The following is a 21,101-nucleotide window of genomic DNA, read 5'->3' as shown; positions in this document are numbered from 1 at the left end:
ACTCACTCAGTGTATGTGTGCATCCATGTGTGTGCATGCACATGCCTATGAGCAGGACATAAAGATGAGAAAGATGTTCAGATAATTACAAAGAGGGAATCCAGGTCCCTTTCTTCTTTATCAAAGAAATAACTACCCACTCTAACACTTTTTAACTAAAAAGCTTTGCTCAGCCAAATTATAAAAATAGGATGAGAACACACGAATTCTCATAATAATTGGGTCACCTGGGGTTACTGGCTTTGTAGACAAAAGCTATAATTATTTAGCCACATCAAGTTTCAATGTCTCTGCTTCTTAATTGAGCTCAGCTCATTAACCAATTTTAGCTAACAACTGATTAATAAAAATCCATGGTAGGCTATAAAAAAATTGCCTCCTTTTAGGAATCTCTTTCTTGTCTCTACTCCTTCCCCCACCCCCTTATTTCTTATATATATCATCTTGAATCTGAAATAAGATTGGGGCTTGTGCTAACTAAATATTAACAAAATGAAATATTCAGTGGTATTCTTGTTCAATTATTTAAGGCAGGGATAACAATTGTGTTTATCATTAGTCCTTTCTTTAGCTGAACAGATGCTTTTCTCTTTGTGTTTTATTGGCAGGCACAAATTGACACTAACTGGCATGTTTTCATTATGATGCACTGAGATTTCGCCTCAAGACTCCTATGAATATTGTATTACTTCCAGCAAAACAGGCTATCGAAACAGTAACAAGCTGAGAGGTACAGGCCTCAACTGCACTCCAAAAGCCCTTCACAGTCACCAGCCAGACCTGTCAGGCACCACATCTCTTTGCTCAACTCTCTAAGCATGGTGGGCTCAATACTGTGTATTAAATGGAAAAAGCATTCCCTTCCCCCCTTCACTACACAATGGCACATTTAGGCACAGATCTGCACCTTTTGCCCCAGAATACGTTTTCATTATTCTGATCACTCCATCAATCAACCTTGAGTTCTTTCAAACTTGTCCCAAAAAGTAAGCTTGCTCTATCCAGAGGTAAATACAGATGTCCCCTTCATGGAGCAAGCAAGAGAAAAAAATGCATTGAGGAATAGCTTGGTTTTAGTTGGAGAACATATGCATTACATGCAAAGGTCCCAGGTTCAGTTCCTGGCATCTCAAGTAGAAGGGGAGACTCCTTTCTGAAACTTGGGACAGCTGTTACCAATCAGTGCTGGCCAGCTTTTTTCAACATGGCACCCTCCAGATATGTTAGTAACTCCCATAATATCTATCAAATACTGACTGGAAATGGGACTTGTACTCCAACACATCAGATGGGGAAATTCAGTGTAAACAATTTAAGTGAGATAACCCAGCATAAGGCAACTTCCTATGATAATTCATTCTCTTGCTAATTCTGCTGCAGGGAAGGCTAAATGATGCAATTGAGAAGATGATTTGTGGTTTGCCACTGCAAAGATGTCAAAAGACTCCTAAAGCAATTTTCTCCATGCTTCCATGCCTCTGCTGCTGCTATGCATTTTACATTACTCCCAGAATTTCCAGTAGGAAAAAGTTTAACAACTGTACCAACAATGCAAAATAATCGTGAAAATGTTTATGATACTCTTAGTGACTGACTCTAATCCTTAATCAGAATCTTAGATATTCCAGGAATGCTGAAGTTACAGATATTAGTCAGTTGTGGAAAGTAAGCAAAAGATTGTGATTCAATTGTTTACCAAGTTTCAATCCCAGCAGTTTGCTAAGTAGGGAAAAAATAATATATATTTTTTTAAATCAATCTCTTACTATAACCTTCCACAAACTGGAACTGTAACCCTCACCATCACCAGCCCAAGTGGAGGATGTCTGGCTGTGAAAAGCTAGATTACAGCTTTAAGAAAACAAAACAAAAATGTGGCTGGTCTTAATCACCCAATTTGAAGAAATCTGAGGTAGCAGATGTCATGAAAAGGCAGCAAACTGTTGTTTATCTTACTATTACTGCTTCCTTACTGCAAGGAATGGAAAGAGGCCCTTGTGGGATTTACTTCCTCATCTGCCAAAATCATTTGCTTGTTTTTAGATATTCGGCACCTTAACGGGGTGGTTGAAGCATCATTTGTCGTTCTGTCTTGGCAACAAAATGTCTTAGGTTAGCCATACAGAAGCAAAAAAAAAGAAAAAAAAAAAGCCCACGTTTTCTGGAGTTTTGTTATTAGACTAACAATTTAAACATGGGACAAATGCCCAAATTCCAAATTACTCCAATGAGAAAATGGCATGAATTTTCCACAAATTAAAAATTAGAGTTCAGGCAGGCGGGGGTGGTGAAGGGTACATGAAAGACCCAGATGTATCATTACCTTGTATTTATGAAGTAGCAATACTGCACAGGAAATTACAAATTAAGTTTTCAGCCAAGGAAAGTTTGATATTTTGTAGTGATCATCATGCAACTATAGAGACTATGTAACAGAAGTCATAGAGTTTCTTACTACCAGGGAAATGAACGGTAATAAATATTGAACAAAGGAAGTTAATCTTGATGCAGTACTCTTCAATAATTCATAAATATAAAATAAAAAGGCTAGGCTCTTTCTTGCTTGTCCAATTTTTCTTACCATTTCTCCTTTATCCACATTTTTGGAAAATAAGCCATGCTGAAAGTTACAATCAAACACATTGAGAACTAGCAAAAGTTTACTTGGCAAACTGGAGAAGGTACCTTTCTTTGCTCCCCAAGGGTGGAATGGTGAGTCTTACCACAATCAGAAACAGATGCAGCCATGTACTGGAGAGTGAAATACGATTTGATATACAGTGGTGCCTCAGGTCACAAATGCTTCTGTACACGACCAATTCGGGTCACGAACAGCTCCGGTCGCAAAATTTTGCCTCCATTCACGAACGTTGGATCGGGTCACGAACAGGATCCATGGCCATTTTCCCTCTCGTGACCCGGTCCGCGGCCATTTCCCGCCCGTGACACATGGTCCGTGGCCATTTTCCGCCCCTGACACATGGTCCGCGGCCATTTTTCCGCCCCTGACACGTGATCCGGGGCCATTTTTCCACCCCTGACATGTGGTCCGCGGCCATTTTCCACCCCTGACACGTGGTCGTAGGGAGGGGGACTCTCCCTCCAAGCAATAGCCGCCTCCCTGTCCTCCATGCCAGAACAGATTAACGGTAATTACATTGAACCTTATGGGAAAATTTGCTTTGGGTCGCGACCAATTCAGGTCACGACCAGAGTCGCGGAACCAATTAAGTTTGTGAACCAAGGTTCCACTGTAATGCTGCGTGCCCATGGGCAGGATTTGTTTCAAGTTTGCTTAAGATGACAGAACTATATTGTGAGCTTCTAATTAATCAGTCTGGTCCCATCTTCTCCATGTTGTTGGGCTAGATAAGATCCCTGGAGTATACTCAGTCTATAAATTCATCTATCACACACTATCCAGATGCAATTAATCTTGTCTTTCACAAAACTCAACCTGCAAGCACTAGCACTTTTAACCTTTAGATCACTTCCACCATGCAAACCTTGTTCTTTACTTGACTAGAGATTCTATTCATTTTCTTCAATCCTAGTCTCCAGAAGACAAAACTGTCCAGAAACGTGGAACAGATATAAAGACCACCAATTGAAGCTAAGAGATTTTACAGTATATGGTTCATTTATTACAAATAGTTTTACTCCACCTTTGAGGATGCTCAAGGCAACTCAGATTCACATGAGTTAAATATCATAGCAAAGCCTAAAGCAAAGTTGCATAATTTTGTTTGAGTTGAGAGCTACTCTTTGAATGGTATGCCAAAACTTGCAGTTCATGTACATGATTAGAAGCCAGATAGAAGAATGAACAGAGCCATAATGAAATGTTATTTCATTTTAATTTAATTTAACATTATTATTCCCCATGCATTTAATAGGTTTCCTCTTCTATCACAAAGATTATAATTAGGTGTAAAATTTTGGAGTAGGTCTGTGAGCCATATCCAAAGTTGTTGAGGCTACAGGTGGTTCTGTGGTCCCAGATTGGGCATTCCTGGGAAAGGACCATGATCCATTGGCAGAATAGGTCCTGAGTTCAATCCATGATGATTGGATACTAGGTGAGATAGAACAAAGCATATGCCTGTTACCAAGGAACTGCACATAATATAAAAAACTGACGCTAGCAAAAGGCAACCGCATCAATGATACAGAAAATTGGGGTATGCCCCCTTTTGTAAAGAACATAACCAAAAAGACATGGGGCCTATTTACTTCATTACTAGGAAATAAGTACCAGAATAATACATGTATTTTTAATGGCACGCATTCATCCATTTAATTTGGAATTCATTTCTTTTCATTTATTTTTGAAGCTTGAACCACAAAGGAAGGATTTGCTGTTGTGATCATTCCCCCCTTTAACTGTGGTAAAAATACATTATTTTATAGTGGTGAGTTTTTTGGGGGGGAGGCTAGCCACCGTAGTAAGCAACTTCTCAGAACTATTTAAAAAAAAGATTATCCCCATCTTCAACAGTTGATGAAATGCTCTTCCCCAAATATATACTACATCACACTGGATGAGATGGCAAACACAGAAGGGAAGATTATATTTCAGCCTTAGGCAGCAAATAAAGAAAGATAATATACCACATAAATTGTAACATTTTACAAGTTCAATTTCTGTAAGTTATATTTTCATCACAATTGAAATTTCCCACTTCTTGAATGTTTGAAACCATGATTGTGCATTAAAGCAGTTACTTAGGAAAATGTGAAGCCGATCATATTCTTATAAATAGTCCACATTTTCAATTTGTTTAAAGAAATGATAAATCAGCTTTTTTGCTGGACAAATAGCTTATCAATTCCTTTTTATCTCAGATGAACCCAAACAGTAACTTTCACCACAGAAAAAATATTAATAATTCATAGTTGTTCTATCTCAGCTTTTACTTCAAATAATATTACGATCATAATATTGTTTGAGGAGAAAGCCGAGGTAGAAAAGCTATGAATTAATTATATTTTTTCTGAATGATTATAAACTGAGTTTTCTGCAATGTTCTGAGATCTTGCTGTGGTATAATTCAGAATTATTTATGACAACATTTATATTTCTACTTTATTTCTTTATCTCATTTCATAACTTCATAAGATAAATTAAATTGAGAAGTCATGCAGCAATCTTCATCATGGAGATGGAACCCTTAATCTCCTTAATCCTAGTCTCACACTGTAATGACTATTTTTTTTTTCAATCAAAGCATTTTTTTAAAAATAGCCACATATTTAGTAATGATGCAACCTAATCTACCCTATTTTAACAATTCTTCTCATTTCAGGCCTGGAATATACAGATTTTATCCTACTTTATCCTACTCAGTTACCAAAATTAACATCTTATGGGGCAGCTTCCCCAACTGGTGCCCTCTAGATATGTTGGGATTTTAGCCCAGAATTCATTGCAGGACAGTCAACAACATACTGCCTGGAAATTCCGGAAACTGTAGTTCTTACACATCTGGAGAATACCACGTTAAAGAAGGCTGTTCTAAGGCATCACCCCCCCCACCCCCAAAAAAGTTTATTCAACTTGTCAAATGCCTTTTCAGCAGTTAAGGAATACCATCACTAATTCCTACATCTTTATGTAGTATATAACTTGTAAGAGTCATAGTTGTTCTAAGTATTGTTATTTTTTATCAGGAAAAAATGTGTTTTCTTTGCATATAATTTTGTTGTCCAAACATATGCTGCAAACATAGTTCTGTAGCAATATAGCTTGTTAGAAGAAACAATATGTAGAGTCTCTCTTTTTGTTTTTATATGACTAGAATCCTGACTTCTTTCCAGCATTTGGGGGTGTTTCCAATATATCAACATTCATTCATTCTGGCAGTTATTGGCTTGGCATGCCTTTTGTAAATGTTGCATAATAAACAGCTGTCTTTCCATCTGGGCCAAGTACTTTACTTATTTATAACTATTACTTATTTATATCTACTTCTTGTTATTGTCCAACCCTTTGCACCCCCCTCTTCCTATTTACCTATTTCTTATATTTTGAAATTGGAATATAAACGTTACTGAATATCTTTATAATTCAGATTATCTGTTGAATATAAATGATTATTCCTGCATTGAAACAGGAATTTTCTATACTATATTCTTCTGGTTTTCATTTTTTTTTTCAGTGCATGTGTGAAACTGCATTAAAAAGCTCTTTTATTTGGTATATGAGTATTACAGATGGAGTGCCATCTCCACTTGTGCATTCATTTTTCAGCTGGATTATTCACCCCTTCCCTTCATGGTTACTAGCAGCCTTCATGGATATCAGTATCATGTTGTCAGGCTAATATAACCCCAGGAAGAACCAGGCAATCTAAAATGCCAAGACTCACCCTTTAAGAACAAATGGTTGTGATATGGTTGTGTTGGGTCCTTGTTATAGACCTGCTGTGGTCTCTTTTTAAATGATGAACATCCATTTCTATTGTATACTAGAAGAAAGGCAGTATAAAACATTAAGAATTCATGTTTGAAAGTGTTTGCTTTTTCCCCCCTTCCCAACTCATTTGTATTTTGTAAGCAAGGATCATCTTATTTTTATTAATCTCTGTGCCTTTCTATGAGACTTTCAACTAAAAAAAGCAAGTGAAATGTTTCATGTAAATGCCTATTGTTGCTGTTTTTTACTTTTCCCAACATTCCTGTAGTTAGGGAAATACATTTTCTGATTGACTGATTGATTGACAGACAGACAGATCAACAATACACAACACATTACTCTTCTACTGCAATAAACATGGCTGAATCCCATCATAGGTATGGGAATAAGTTTCCTTGTGGGTCTAACTGAAGAAGATTTGCAAAACATACTGATTTTAGCAGCCCTTCACACAGCTGAAATATATACTTCAGCTTTTAATAAGAAATGCCCCCCTCAAAACATTCCCACAAGGGTTACCACTGAAAAATGTAAGAGTGAAATAGGATCTTCACCAAAGGACAGTATCTAATCTCTTCTTAATTACTTTCTTCATTCTCAGACTTGCATTTCTAATCTTTCCCAAAGACAATAGTAACACCTGAACGTTTTATTACTGCCTCCTTCACCTGCCAGAGCAGTGAGGGTCCATCCCTTTACCTGGCACACTGCTGATGATGCCATTTCTCTTGTTGTGAAAAAATCCTGCAGCATCAGTCCTTTGCATTCTGCCTCCATTACATTACTAGTGGCAACAGTTGGAGAATAAATACCTGCATACTCATTTGTACCATTTCAATGACAGCATCACCAAGGCCCCTGCCTCTGAGTCTTACTTTCTGAATGCCAGAACAAAGATCCTCTTTCAGTCTTTGCAGCACTTAATAGCACCATACAGCATGAGTCATATGGATCGTCTACAGCCTACGAAAAGCACCTTTCCACTGTTCCATTTTCATATTAGGGCACGGCATAGCATCCCTGCATTTGAGTGCTTCTTTGTGCTACACACTCAAGTACCCCAGGTGAATAACCTTTCCCTCCCCACTCCTCCAAAAAATGTTACATTATGAAAGGCTAAATTCCATGGATAAAAAAAACCAATCTGCTTTCTCCCTCCCCTTTCAAATACTCAGTGATGCTAGGCTGGAAATGGAAACCACATAAATAGCTTAAGCTTGATACACAATAGTAATTCAAATGCTTTTTTGATAGGGAATTGTTCAAGATGCCAGCTGTGCTATTTCCTCAAGCACTGGATACATCACCTAGAATTTGCAATATGAGATCCCCTTGGATTTACTTCAAAGCAGTTGCAGCGCTCAGCTCTCTTAGCTAATTTGGGGGTCTGGTACTACTATAGATGTCTGTGGGTAAAAACGTAAGTGCCCCTTTTGGGAACTTTCTGCAAGAACTGAAAGAGAATCATCAAGATTCTCCTTAGCTAGTGCAGAGATAAATGCTGAGAAATGTGTGAAATCAAAGCATCCCACTGAGGTTTAAGAGGAGTACTGGTGTAATAATTTTAGAAGGTGCTTAACCTCTGGTGAAGCAGCTGCCTAAATATAAATTCCATATAACCCCTCCTCAGCCAATGTCACTCAAGGGACATTTGCACATTGATCATGAATGGCTGCAGGAGAAAGACTTTGTGCATACAACTGTACATGTGTTGGTTTCCCTGTGAGCCATGTCTGTATATTATCAATGAAGTATATAATACATTTTTCTGGTACAGGAATGAAAAGGGCCTTCTATTTTAATCCAAAGAGGAGGAGGAGGAACTGTGCCCCCGGTAACAAATGTTTAAGGAAATCTGCACTAATACTTAGAGGCTGATAGAATTCTTCTACATTCCAAAATGCCTTTAACTTTACAAAAGCATCATTTGGGACTGTAATTCTAAGTAATGATAATGGCAGCCAAGCAAATCAGAGGACTTCACTCATGCTCAGCTGCTCCACTATTTCTTCAGGCTATAACAAAATAACCCAGATGCTATTGAAGATTCCTCCATCTACCCTCCCCATTACTATTTCCAAAGCCGCTCAGCAAAAAGATGAGGAGACTCCTTTAAAACTGCAGACTTTTAAAGCTGAAGCTCTCCATGGTGGTGAAGGATCTAACCTCTGAGTCATTTGAATGGCCTGATTTTAATTGTTCTGTGTGAGTGGCTTAGAAATAAAATGAGAGATGGCGGGCAGCTGACTGGAGGTTTTTAAGAGAAAGTGGGCATGTTCTTGGAAGTTATATTAGCATACTTGATGGCAATGAATTGAGAAGGATGCAATGAATATGTCTTCCAGAATTACAATTCAATGAGAAGAGATTGCAACTAGTAGCCTCTGGATCAAATTTAGCCTTCTCAGTGCTGCGCTTACCCCATCCATTACAAAGTCAGGAAAGGCCAGGGAAGGGACACAAAATATATGGGTATTTGTATGTGGGGAGAAAGGACCATTTCTTATCTTGCTCATTTACTAGGAGACCTTTTCAGTCTTAAGAGGTGAATTAATTTCCTAAGCAGGGTTTGAACTGTGCACAAACAGCCAACATACCCATTAGGTTACTGTGGGAAGGCAGGAAGGTAGGCAGGCAGGCAGGCAGGAAGGTTAAATTGTAGTGATCCAAACCAAGGTAATTTAAATTAATGATTTATAACCTGATTTAAATATCACAGGAATTATCAGTTGAAATAAAGATTTATATTGTACATTTCTATAAAAATATGCCAATAGCTATAACAATCCACATGTGTTTTTTGCAACTAAATAGTCCTCTATCTTGGTCAAGAACATAATACTGTACAATTAAAGTTAATCCAACTCTTAAAACAGCTACTTTTTTTAAGCTGATGCAGAAGCCTGGGGAAGAAAGGATTGCTTCAATGAAGAGCGGATAGAACCTGTGCTCACACAATATTTCAAGAATTTCTTCCAAATCATGTTTGAATGTATATAGCCCTACATAACACAAAACATTTGATCATGTACTAAATCTGCCTGTTTCAGTACTTTTCGCTTAGAACTGGCTGGGGAATGCTGCAGCAGCCAAAGTTTAGCAGTGCAATCTCCATGGACTTGGGGGACCAAGGAAAAACAACACTGCTAGCTTAGAGAATAATTTAGAGAAGACAAAAGTTCAAATCAAATTTTCACAGCTGAATTTCAGCATGAAAGAATTCTGAACAAGATCAGTTACATGTAAACAGCCACCACAATTCCACATATACATACAATATTTGCAGAATTAAACTCCATTACCTACAGTGGGACGAGCTTGCCAGTAAAAATGCATACCATTAAACTTTAAGTGCCAAAAAATGCTCAGGAAAGGAGCAAGCTGGTAATTCCTGGGCAGAGGCATGTTTCTCCATCAGATGAAGAGTAGAAATCCAGTTTGTGTGTTAGTAAATCCATAGAGCATGGAGACATGGGGCACCAGACAGAAGATTAAGATTATATGAATGATCCTGCTAAAATATAGGATATTGTTGGAATCTAGTTTCCTTTCCAGTAAGTTTCTTGTGTCATATTTACCTTTGAAAATCATATTTAAGAATCCCAACTCCTCCTTTTATATACAAAGAAGCCTTTAACTATCCTTGATTTTTTGAGAGTATACATATAACATGTTCATATTTAAATGTAGATATGTTTTAAAGACACGATAAAGCAAAAGTGTGTGCATATATGAGAGAGAAAGAATATTTCACTTAAGCCTCCCATTAAACACAGGATATACTAGCAATGCTTCAAAGGCTGCACCCAAACCATTTTTTAAAATGAAGAATAAAACAAACCATTTTTTAAAATGAAGGATAAAATATTCTTAGCCATACGTGACCCACGTTTATGCATGTTTTTTCACAATTAAAATCCACTATTTTAGTGAAGCTTAGTCCTAAGCATTATATTTAAGATTACAGTCTAAGCACACCTTTTTTAAACATATGGCTATGACTAGTAGCTCAAGACAAAACATATTGATGCACATATAGGAAGTTTCACAGAAAACACAATTAAGCCTGTGCATATCTGCTACCATTTCAAGCTCATTCTGAAGTTGTCTTTCAGGAAAAAAAAATTGTAAAAAGGCTTCCTTTGTACACACCAAAAAAACTATTTTCCAAGGCAGGGTTCCTCAACCTTGGTGACTTGAAGAAGAGTGGACTACAACGGGGGACTACAATGGGGAATTCTGGGAGTTGAAGTCCACACATCTTCAAGTCACCAAGGTTGAGGAACCTTGTTCCAAGGAATGGCTTACCTAATTCTTACTCACATCTGTAAGCACTAACTGACAAAACAGTGTCACCGAAATCACTAGAGCTACTTGTTCTCTAAAAGGTTCATTTACCTGAATTCAGACTATGCTAATTAATAAATGCATTTCAGAAGGAAAAAAGGGAAATTAAGGAAAACCCAAAAAAAGTACAAAAAGAAAATAAAGTTACATTGTTAGAAAGAATGACAGATAGCCATTAGGCATGATTAGGTACAGATCACTGTCCTTTTGTGTAGGACTCTCCCAAACTTTTCTGGGAAAAATATTTGTTGGTAAATATTTGTAAAATCTCTATTTTTGGAAATATACTGCATATTCCACTATTTCTCAAGCCTGTAAAAGCAGTTACTACAACTGTAGTTTGCTAGGCCAAATTATTGGCCCAGTTTCTTAATTCAAAATCTGACTTCCCTTTTACTTTTTGTATGAGATTGGGTGACCTTGCTTCTGCATGAAAAACTAACAACATCTCACCTGCAAGTTTCCGGAAATCCTTCAACAATTTATGATCTACTCTTTCATGGGTTTTCTGATCGTAGGTACATCTGAGGGCTATTTTTATTCCAGACTTCTACCCATTTTCAGAGGCAATTATATTAGATTGCAGGTGTCAGAATCTGCATACAACTTTTAAAAAATGCAAAATAGCTGATACCAAATACAACTGGTGCTCTATTTAAATGGTCTAAGCACAGAATCATAAAGTTGGAAGAGCCCAAATAAGCCAGAGTTCAACATCCCAACAGGAATCTACATGCCACAAAGGAAAGCATCAGCTATACATCTATTTTACAAATAAACTTTTTACAAATAAAAGTCTTCTCAAAGCAAACAGGGAAAAATATGAGGCAAGATGAATTTACCAATCAATCCTTCACACTGGTTACTTCCTACATATGCCACCTCTTCACGGGGCTTCAAAAATAGCACGTGGGCCCCTACTGCTCAAGGATCCAGAAGAACCTTGGAATTCTCAATATTAGAGAAATCTACCATTTTTCAGCATCTCAAAGAGGCCCAAATATACAACACAAGAACTCAGAGTACATCAGTTCAGTTGCAATCCTGCAGATTTTTAAATCACAGCCAACATATCCTGGGCAGTTTATTGAACATTTAGCATAATATGCCCCTGAATTCCCTATGATCACATAGAACTTCATCACCCCATCAGCCTGCAGAAGCACATTACAAATAGTGGCTGAGCTGACATACTATGCTGAGAAAAGGTTGCTTAACTATGGTTTATTAAACTACAGTTGTTGCCTTCATCTTTTGCACTGTTATAAACCATGGTTTATAAACCATAATGGCAGAGTTAATTCAATAAGCTAAGCCAAATACAAACAAAATATAGCAGCATAGGGTGATGTATGAGTTCCCAACAGTGTACCTTTCTAGAGAACCAGCTCATAGGTTACTTAAGCTTTTCTAGTCCAACCTTAAATACACTCCAGTTCTGTGTGCCTTTTTACTGCCAACCTAATGTTGTGCTCCTAACCCAACATGATATAGTGGAATACTGGGATGCTTATTCAGCACATCCAAACAATCAGTGTTTGTTTTTGCTACCTCTGAACTAGCCAACTGAGATATGTCTTTTGTGCTCATGTTCAGATCCCACCTGCTTGCATTTGAGAAGACATGCACCTTCTGCACACACAATTCCCTTCATTCCCTCAAGAAAAAGAAAGAACCTATCAATTTCCTTGCACCACCCCACCCATCCCAATCCATGTATGTATCTAGTGTATGTACAAGTACTTGGGAAACTAGCTAATCATTAACAAAGGCCACTTGGATGGCTATATTCATCAGAGGGCAGAAACAATAAAGTGAGGGCTCAAAAAAGTATGGCAAACAAAACCGAGGACCATTTTCTGTGAACCGATAGTCTCATTGCCCCCTGATCTAGCAAATCAGGAAAAATCCCTTTACCCTTTTCTTCCCAAGATACAACCACAAAATCTTGGAATCTAGCTAGTCGGGTGAATGAAATGACACCTAGGGAACTAACTTGCTTGCAGGGTAGAAATGATACATCTGTGTTTCACAAAGAAATCTTTCACAGAGGAGCAGGAGCTGAAAAAACATTCAGAAGAAAGGCCATTCTGAAAGTTACATGGAATGAAATGTCCCAAGTTGGAATGTTGCTCTCCCCACCAATAATTTGTAGAATGGACAAATTATTGGTGGGGAGAGGAAAGGGAGAGCTCAGTAATTTTAGAATGATTCTCCAGATTATGGCACTGAAGAGCAACGGAGCACAAGCCATGTCAGGACAGGGAGAAACTGGCAATTGCAAAAGCTTCTGTGAATTATGAACAAGTCTAAACTGCAGCCTCTTGCCAAATGGCTGATGGTAGCATAGGACACCATGGAAGAAGCTGATGAAGGAACTATATCCCTTCCTTTCTTTTCCAGGAAATGCTGAGGGTTCAGGAAATCTTTCCATGTATCTTCTTTTACATGAAAGGGTTGAACTAATGGACTAATTAAGAATCTCTCTAGGATATGAATGTGACTATAACATCCAGGGACAAATTGTCTATATGAAATCTCAAAGATCAGGCAGAGGCAAACAAATCTTCCATATCGATTCATCTGAAATGCCTTCCTTTAGGAAAAGTGGTTTATTATTTAATGCTTTCAGAATTTATTATTTTAAAAAAGACAAATGCAAAACAATAACTTGTACAAATAAAATAGTCAAATAAAATCCTATCAATATACTGTGAAAGAGATAGACAGTACAGAGGGAAAACCAGAAATAACATCTCAAGTAGGAACCATACATTTTCCAGGTTCCAGAAATATTCCTGTGGATTACTTGGCAAAGTCTGGAAGATGAGTCCAAAGATCACATAGAGATCCATCTGTCAGAGTTTATATTATGCAATCTTTATTGGCTCCCAATCTGTTTTAAGCCGAATTCAAACTGTCCACTCTTTCTCATTTTCAAGGAAGTTAAAGCCCTGCTGTGAGTCCTATTGCTAATACAACTGGCAGGCATACAAGACAGATGCCTAGCCTATGGAACTCTCTGTAACAGGACAGTTATAAGGTCATCATTCTGCTGGCATTCAGGTGCCAGTTATGAACATATGGGTTCATTACTGTTTGATTTGTAGTTCATCTGAAAGCTGTCTTGCTATTCATTATTATTATTATTATTAGTAGTAGTAGTAGTAGTAGTAGTAGTATTAAAATTTATTGGCTGCCCACTCCAGTGGACTCTTTTATATTTGAGGCCAGTTTTAAACTATTTTAAAGGTACAATACTGTATTGTTTTATTATAAAACAGCAGGTCACAGGAAAAGGACCTTTTGGAATGGAAAAAAGGACACAAAATCCACAAAACAAATAGGGCAGTGTCTGATTCATTATCCTGTTGAGATCTGAGGCAATGTGTACTCTTTTCTGCCATTATCTTTTCCTTCACACAACTTCAAAATAATATTTCCTACATTTCCTCTGAAAATCAAAGTGCCCTGTTGAAAGATTTCATCCTCAGGTCATCATAAACTTAGATGCCATGAAAAATGAGGTAGGGAGTTGATCTCATTTAGCACTAGGAAATGGAACAGCCTTCCTGAATCTGGAAACCCCAGATTATTAGACCTTCAACTCCCATAACTTCCTGCCAGTTGGGCTGGAGTCATCAGTGCTAGGGCTCATGAAAACAAGCTTCTACCAATTGGGCCATTTATAGTTTATAATCTGTTCCAACCCCAAAGTTACAAGGCATTTTCATTACATATTTAGAAAAATGATTGTTCAGTTGAGGCTCTTCACATATGCAACTGCCAGTTCTTACCAAAGGCACAAAGAAATATCAAATCATTCTATGTACAGTACTGTGCAAAAGTTTTAGGCAGGTGTGAAAAAATGCTGTAAAATAAGAATGCTTTCAAAAACATATATTGTAATTGTTTATGTTTATCACTTTACAAAATGCAAAGTGAGCAATCAGAAGAAAAATCTAAATCAAATCAATATTTGGTGTGACTACCCTTTGGCTTCAAACCAGCATCAATTCTTACACTTGCACACTTTGTACACCTGATTACAGTCAGGTGTATGATTAACCAATTATACCAAGCAGGTGCTAATGATCATCAATTTCATATGTAGGTTGAAACACAGTCATTAACTGAAACAGAAAAAGCTGTGTAGGAAGCTTAAAATTGGGTGAGGAACAGTCAAACTCTGCTACTAAGGTGAGGTTGTGGAAGACAGTTTCATGTCACAGGTCATACATGATGGCAAGACTGAGCACAGCAACAAGACACAAGGTAGTTATACTGCATCAGCAAGGTCTCTCCCAGGCAAAAATTTCAAAGCAGACTGGGGTTTCAGGATGTGCTGTTCAAGCTTTTTTGAAGAAGCACAAAGAAACGAGCAATGTTGAGGACTGTAGATGCAGTGGTCAGCCAAGGAAACTTAATGCAGCAGATGATTACATCATGCTTACTTCCCTTTGACATTGGAAGATGTCCAGCAGTGCCATCAGCACAGAACTGGTGGAAACCAGTGGGACCCAAGTACACCCATCTACTGTCTAGAGAAGTCTGGCCAGAAGTGGTCTTCATGGAAGAATTGCGGCCAAAAAGCCATACCTCCGATGTGGAAACAAGGCTAAGCTACTCAACTATGCACAAAAACATAGGAACTGGGGTGCAGAAAAATGGTAGCAGGCGCTCTGGACTGGTGAGTCAAAATTTGAAATATTTGGCTGTAGCAGGAGGCAGTTTGTTTGCTGAAGGGCTGGAGAGTGATACAAGAATGAGTATCTGCAGGCAACAGTGAAGCATGGTAGAGGTTCCTTGCAAGTTTGGGGCTGCATTTCTGTAAATGGAGTTGGAGATTTGATCAGGATCAATGGTGTCTTCAATGCTGAGAAATACAGGCAGATACTTATCCATCATGCCATACCATCAGGGAGGCATGTGATTGGCCCCAAATTTATTCTGCAGCAGGACAACGACCCCAAACATACAGCCAATGTCATTAAGAACTATCTTCAGCGTAAAGAACAACAAAGAGTCCTGGAAGTGATGGTTTGGCCCCCACAGAGCTCTGATCTCAACGTCATCGAGTTTGTATGGGATTACATGAAGAGATAGAAGGATCTGAGGCAGCCTACATCCACAAGAGATCTGTGGTTTGTTGTCCAAGAGTTGTTGGTTGTTTGGAACAACCTACCTGCCAAGTTCCTTCAAAAACTGTGTGCAAGTGTACCTAGAAGAATTGATGCTGTTTTGAAGGCAAAGGGTGGTCACACCAAATATTGATTTGATTTGGATTTCTTTTCAATTTGCTCACTTTGCATTTTGTAAATTGATAAACATAAACAATTACAATATATATTTTTGAAAGCATTCTTACTTTACAGAATTTTTTCACACCTGCCTAAAACTTTTGCACAGTACTGTATGTCTGAGTATGTCCATGGTTTTATAATCAGTGCTCTTGAAAAGATTTTTCACTGAATTTTACCAAAACATTATTTCAAAAGTCCAAGTACTGGAGAAAACTGATGAACTGTATTTTGAAATTCTGCAAGAATTATCAAAACTTTTAACAAAGTGCATGCACGCACATACACACCACCCATCCTAACCTTTCACCTCATCCCGCATGGAAAGAAAGTAGCCCTAGCTAAGTATTTTCCCTTAAATTCATTGGTCACCAAGCATTAAATCTTGGAAATATTGAGACATGTGTTTGGTTTGTACATTTCCTATGTAATGTTATGCTTTTCCTCCAGTGTCTGCTACAGATGCTAAGAGATACTCTTTCACCACAAGCTCAGTCATGCCAACATAATATTGTAACAGCATGTACTCATTCTTTGCTCTCCCTCTCTTACTCCTTACAATAGCATTCCGGTTTATCCTATAATCCTGAAACCACCCTGGGTCCCAAACAAAGGTGCAGGTATTGCAAAACTATGCAGCACAACCAACCCCCATCACTCCCCATTTATCCTCCTCCTCCCCCCCCCCCCCCCCCCCGCTTACCAAGATTTAAAACATTTTTCACTATGGTTACTAGGAATGAGCTAGGTAAGCAAAGCTGTCTGCCCTGGGCTTAACTTAATTCTACACCCCTGAGATTTCCAAAAGGGGGAGATAGAAGGGAGGGGAATAAGGAGAAAATTAACTGCAACCATTCATAATTTGTGATTGGAGTACAGGCTGATTCACAGGTCTGCTTTCCATACCATAATAGTACCAGAACGTGATCAGGTTTTTGCAGGGTGTAGCCTGTGTGCAAATAGCCTTCAGGAGCAAGAGCAAGTGAAAAGCAGTCTTACTACCTTATCAGTAACTTATTGGAGATGTTTGCCTTTAAAAAAATCAGCTTTCAGGAAGCTTTCTCAACATCACTTATAAAAACCTAAGTGTAACTTTATAAAAGATGCATTTCAGAACATAGTCAGAAAGGGTACAAGCCTGTTTTTACAAGAAACTTTTAAATATCAAAAGTACTTGGTGCAGAAGGGGAATAACAATGTTATAAAAACTGTGTTACCTAAAAGCATAAATATGGAAGGAGACATTTCAGTCGTTAAGTCCTCCCCGCTTTTCAGCGCATCAATCCACCTGAAAGCATCCTCAGTACTTCAGCCTTTTTCTGAATATATCCAGTGAAGGATACAGATTAATCTTTCTGCCTTTCTGGGAAATTGGTCCCACTACTGAATTGCTCCTACAATTGACAAGTGGTGGTTTGTTTGTTTGTTTGTTTGTTCAGTAAAATGTTCAGTAAAATTTGCCAATTTGTAACTTAAATCCATCTGTCTATCTCCTCCCATCTGGGATGATGGTAAACATGGCTTGGCCACATTCTGTATGACATCCTTTCAGGTATTTAAAGAGTGCTATCATATCTACCATCCCTGCCCTTCTCTCAGTGCTAAACATTTCAATTTCCTTCAATCTCTCTTTGTAGGATTTAGTTTCTAGTCCCTGATCATCACTGACAACCTTCTCTGAACATGTTCCAGTTTGTCTGAACCCTCTGTGAAGTATGGTGCCCAGAACTGGATTCAGTCATTAAGGCAGTGGACTAACTTAGGATAAAACAGAACAATTACTTCTTGTGAAGTACTTCTTGATCCAGTTTACACGGCCACCCATTTCAGTGAATGACTTTGATAGAAATTATACTTCTGTTGATGCAGGCTGTTATAATATTTGTCTTTTTTGTGGCAATATCACAATGCTCATTCACATATGATTTGAAATGTATTTTTACAACTACTACGGCCAACCAAGTATCAGCATTTTACACCTTTGTTTTGATGTTTCTGAAGTATATACTGTAACTTTGCATTTCCTTCCATTCAATTTCAATCATTTATTTTCAGCCCATTTCTCCAACCTACCAAGCAGCAACATCCACAGGAGCTCATTGCCATTAGCAGAATGATTATGAGAACACATTGCAAACTTTGCCCCTTGGGCCATGCATGCAGTGTCGCGATGCGTGAAGAAAAGAGGTGGGGCTTGCATCACAATGCTGCCACACTGCTGATGCCAGTTTGACCCCTTTGCCCACACCTGCAGATGCTGCTACTAACAAAATGGTTTTGAATTTTATTTCTGCCCTTTAGAGCAGGGCTTCTCAACCTTGGCAGTTTTCAGATGGATGGACTTCAGAATTCTGGGAGTCTGAAAGCTGCCAAGGTTGAGAAGCCCTGCTTTAGAGTATCCACAATTCTGACCAATTTTGTCTGCAAATTTAATATGCAGTCCCTCCACCTTATCTTTGAAGTGATTTTTGGAAATGTTGAAAGGCAGAAGATCCAGGGCTGAACTGTGTGCAAGCTCACTAGCTATTCTGCAACTTGATGAGGAACCACTTTTGAGCACCCTGGGTACAGTTTGCAAGCCAATCCATATCCATTTAATGGCCCTGCCATCGTAGCCACCCTTAATGCCATGAATCCTATATGCATTCCCTTGAACTGACCAATCTCATTTTTATCATTTCTTTTCATTTTCCAAGTGTCTCCATTTGAACAAGTCTAAGAAGGAAACCAGAGATAGGAACGACTTAGCTCTTCCAAGCTGTCATGAAGATGCCAGACTATCTTCTGGGCACCCCTTCCTCTTTCAGGTCTACCAAATTCTGCAGGGTTTTTTTTTTCTTTTAATGAAAAGAATAATGCTGCCCAGATGTCCTGCCCAGTTCAAAAGAGTTTACTCCCTGGTCTCAGTGCAAAATGTGCCTGTTGCCAAAAGCCCAGGATCTAATTTCTTTGTTTTCTTTTCTGATAAACCAGAATAAAACAGCCACGATTCCACTGAAAGTGTCTTTCTTATCGATGTCGTCGTCGCCGCCGCCGCTCCTCCTCCTCCTCCTCCTCCTCCTCCTCCTGCCGTCTAATTGCCTGCAATAAAGCCTCTGTCAACGTCGAGAGGGCTCGCCTTCTGCTTTAGCGGCCAGCCAGGCTCCTCCCTTGCATCTAAGCAATTTTTTAAATAAAGAGCTCCTGCAAAGACAAGCAGCTGGGAGAAGAAAATCACCTTCTGAGAAGGAGGGGGAAAAGCGGGAAAGGATCGCCAAACGCTTCCTTCCAGTTAATCTCATCCGTCATTTCCATCATGGATAAAGGCGGCGGGGGGAGGGGGCTGTAAACTGGATCCCCGCAGCCCGAAATAAAAAGGAGAGGGATTTTGACGGTCCTCGTGCTATTCATAGAAGGAGGTCCTCCTGGGAAGACTTATCAGAGGTCCCGGGGTTTAGAAAGGCGAGGATCAGGTCTCTAAGCTTCTGAAGTTTTCCTACCCTGTTGCATCAATCAGGGAGCAGCCAGCTAAGCGGTTTTCGCGGTTCTGTTTAATTGCACCCGGAGAACATCTTCCGAATGGTCACGTTTATCATCCATCATCAAAGCCACACCAGCGGCACCTCCTTCTCGGGCTCCCCCTTCCCTTGGATCCGCCCTGTCTTTAGAGCGATTCTTCCCATTATAACAGGGGCGCCTACCAAAGCGACGGCCACCGCAGTTCATCACTGGAGGAGTCATCCCCACCCTCAACCCTCCTTCATTGGAGATAGCAAAATCACAGTACACCCGTTTAGTGAAAGTTTATTTGGCTGGGCGCCTCCGATTCCCCCCCCCCTTTTTTTTTCTTTTGGAAGGGGAGACTCCCAGCTACCCTCTAGACAGCAAAAGCGAAAGGCCAGGCAGGACGTAAGTTTTAATTCATTCCCCGGGGAAAGCTGCAGCAGGTTCTGCCGCCCGTTCCCCAGCCCAGCCCCGAGGAGCGGCAGCAGAGGTGGGAGGGAAAAGGCCGGCATTCTGATCCCAAGAATGTATCTGTCCGAGTGAGCGCTTCAACTAAGGTGTAGTCCAGTGAACGCGAGCGAGAGCTCCGCTTAGAGAGGGCACGGAAGAATGACTCGATCGGTAACCAAACCAGGCTTCATCTCGCCACCACGAGGGCTGGGGCACTCTATAAGCCGTTATAAATCACTCGGGTGGAAATGGCCTGTAGGCTACACATCTGGATTCTTTCCACGCTAACCGCCGCCCCGGTTCGTTCCTTCCCCCCATTCAACCGATCGAGACCAAAAAACAAAAACAAAAACTGGCCAGATTTGCGAGCGCCCCGTTCGTGGCCAAAGCGTTCAGATCAGGCGTTTTCTTTTTGAAACACGAAGAAGGAGAACTAGAATCGGGTCCCCGTCACACCTCCCACCACGCCAGCCCATTCCCAACCCTCGGCTATTGTAGCCCGACACAGCTGTGGGCGGAGGAGGAAGGGCGGTGTGCGCACTAAGTTGGGAGCCGGTCGTCGCCCCTCGCCCGCTCGTGGCCAACCCTGCCCGCCTCCGGCGCGCCTTCCCCCGAGCCCAGGCACCTTTCCCGAAGCCCGGAGCTCCGCGCACACCGTTCCGACGCTCCCCTCCCCGGGAAAAGCCCTCTTGTCGGCCCGAGCCAAGCTCATTCGGCAAGATTCGGGGAAAGGGGCCGGAGGGCCGCTCTGCAAACGCTACCGGAGCCCGGTTGCCGGCGCCGGCAGCAGCTCTGAACTCCACAGCGGGAAGGTCTCGGGACTTGCACCCCCTTCTCGACCCCAGCTTCCTAGCCTTCCGGAGCTCAGGACAGGCGAGCCGCATTGCAGCCGGACTGGACGGGAAACCCGCTGGGGGACACGTCCCGCTGGAGTCAGCGCTCGCCCCCTGCGTCCGTTCTCCGAGCGAAGGGTGGGAAAGCAGCGGGCAGAGCAACGGAACGGAGCAGGGCTTTCCCTCCCCCGCAAGCATCAACAGCAAACTGAACAATCCAGCGAATATCGTCGTTTTTAAAAAAAGTTTTCTTCCCACCCGCCCACTCGCTCC

At 40.2% G+C, this 21,101-nt stretch overlaps 2 protein-coding genes across 7 annotated transcripts in view; both read right to left on the bottom strand.

Annotated features, from left to right (window-relative positions):
- Nucleotides 1-21,101, bottom strand: part of EPHB1 (EPH receptor B1) — a 387,938-nt gene that overhangs the window by 366,341 nt on the left and 496 nt on the right. The gene's annotated exons all lie outside the window — the stretch shown is intronic.
- Nucleotides 3,650-21,054, bottom strand: LOC148213571 (uncharacterized). Its single transcript, XM_088132657.1, has 3 exons — nt 20,621-21,054; nt 6,369-6,467; nt 3,650-4,075 (listed from the first exon to the last, which is right to left on the bottom strand). The coding sequence occupies exons 1-3, from the start codon at nt 21,024-21,026 to the stop codon at nt 3,978-3,980; spliced, it is 603 nt and encodes a 200-aa protein (XP_087988783.1). The 5' UTR covers nt 21,027-21,054; the 3' UTR covers nt 3,650-3,977.

Source organism: Python bivittatus, unplaced genomic scaffold (genome assembly GCF_059951505.1).
Source record: "Python bivittatus isolate LINGU-HERP-01145 unplaced genomic scaffold, Pbiv_v1 ctg000980_np1212, whole genome shotgun sequence".
NCBI lineage: Eukaryota > Metazoa > Chordata > Lepidosauria > Squamata > Pythonidae > Python > Python bivittatus.
Note: the sequence above shows the minus strand (reverse complement) of the source record. Positions and strands in the feature narration are given on the sequence as shown.

Coding starts and splice junctions, on each gene's coding strand:
- LOC148213571 (XM_088132657.1), bottom strand. CDS start 21,026: ATGCTTGCGGGGGAGGGAAAGCCCTGCTCCGTTCCGTTGCTCTGCCCG. Junction 6,468..20,620: donor AGCTCCGGGCTTCGGGAAAG/GTGCCTGGGCTC, acceptor CCTTTCTTCTAG/TATACAATAGAAATGGATGT. Junction 4,076..6,368: donor CAACCATTTGTTCTTAAAGG/GTGAGTCTTGGC, acceptor TATCTCACCTAG/TATCCAATCATCATGGATTG.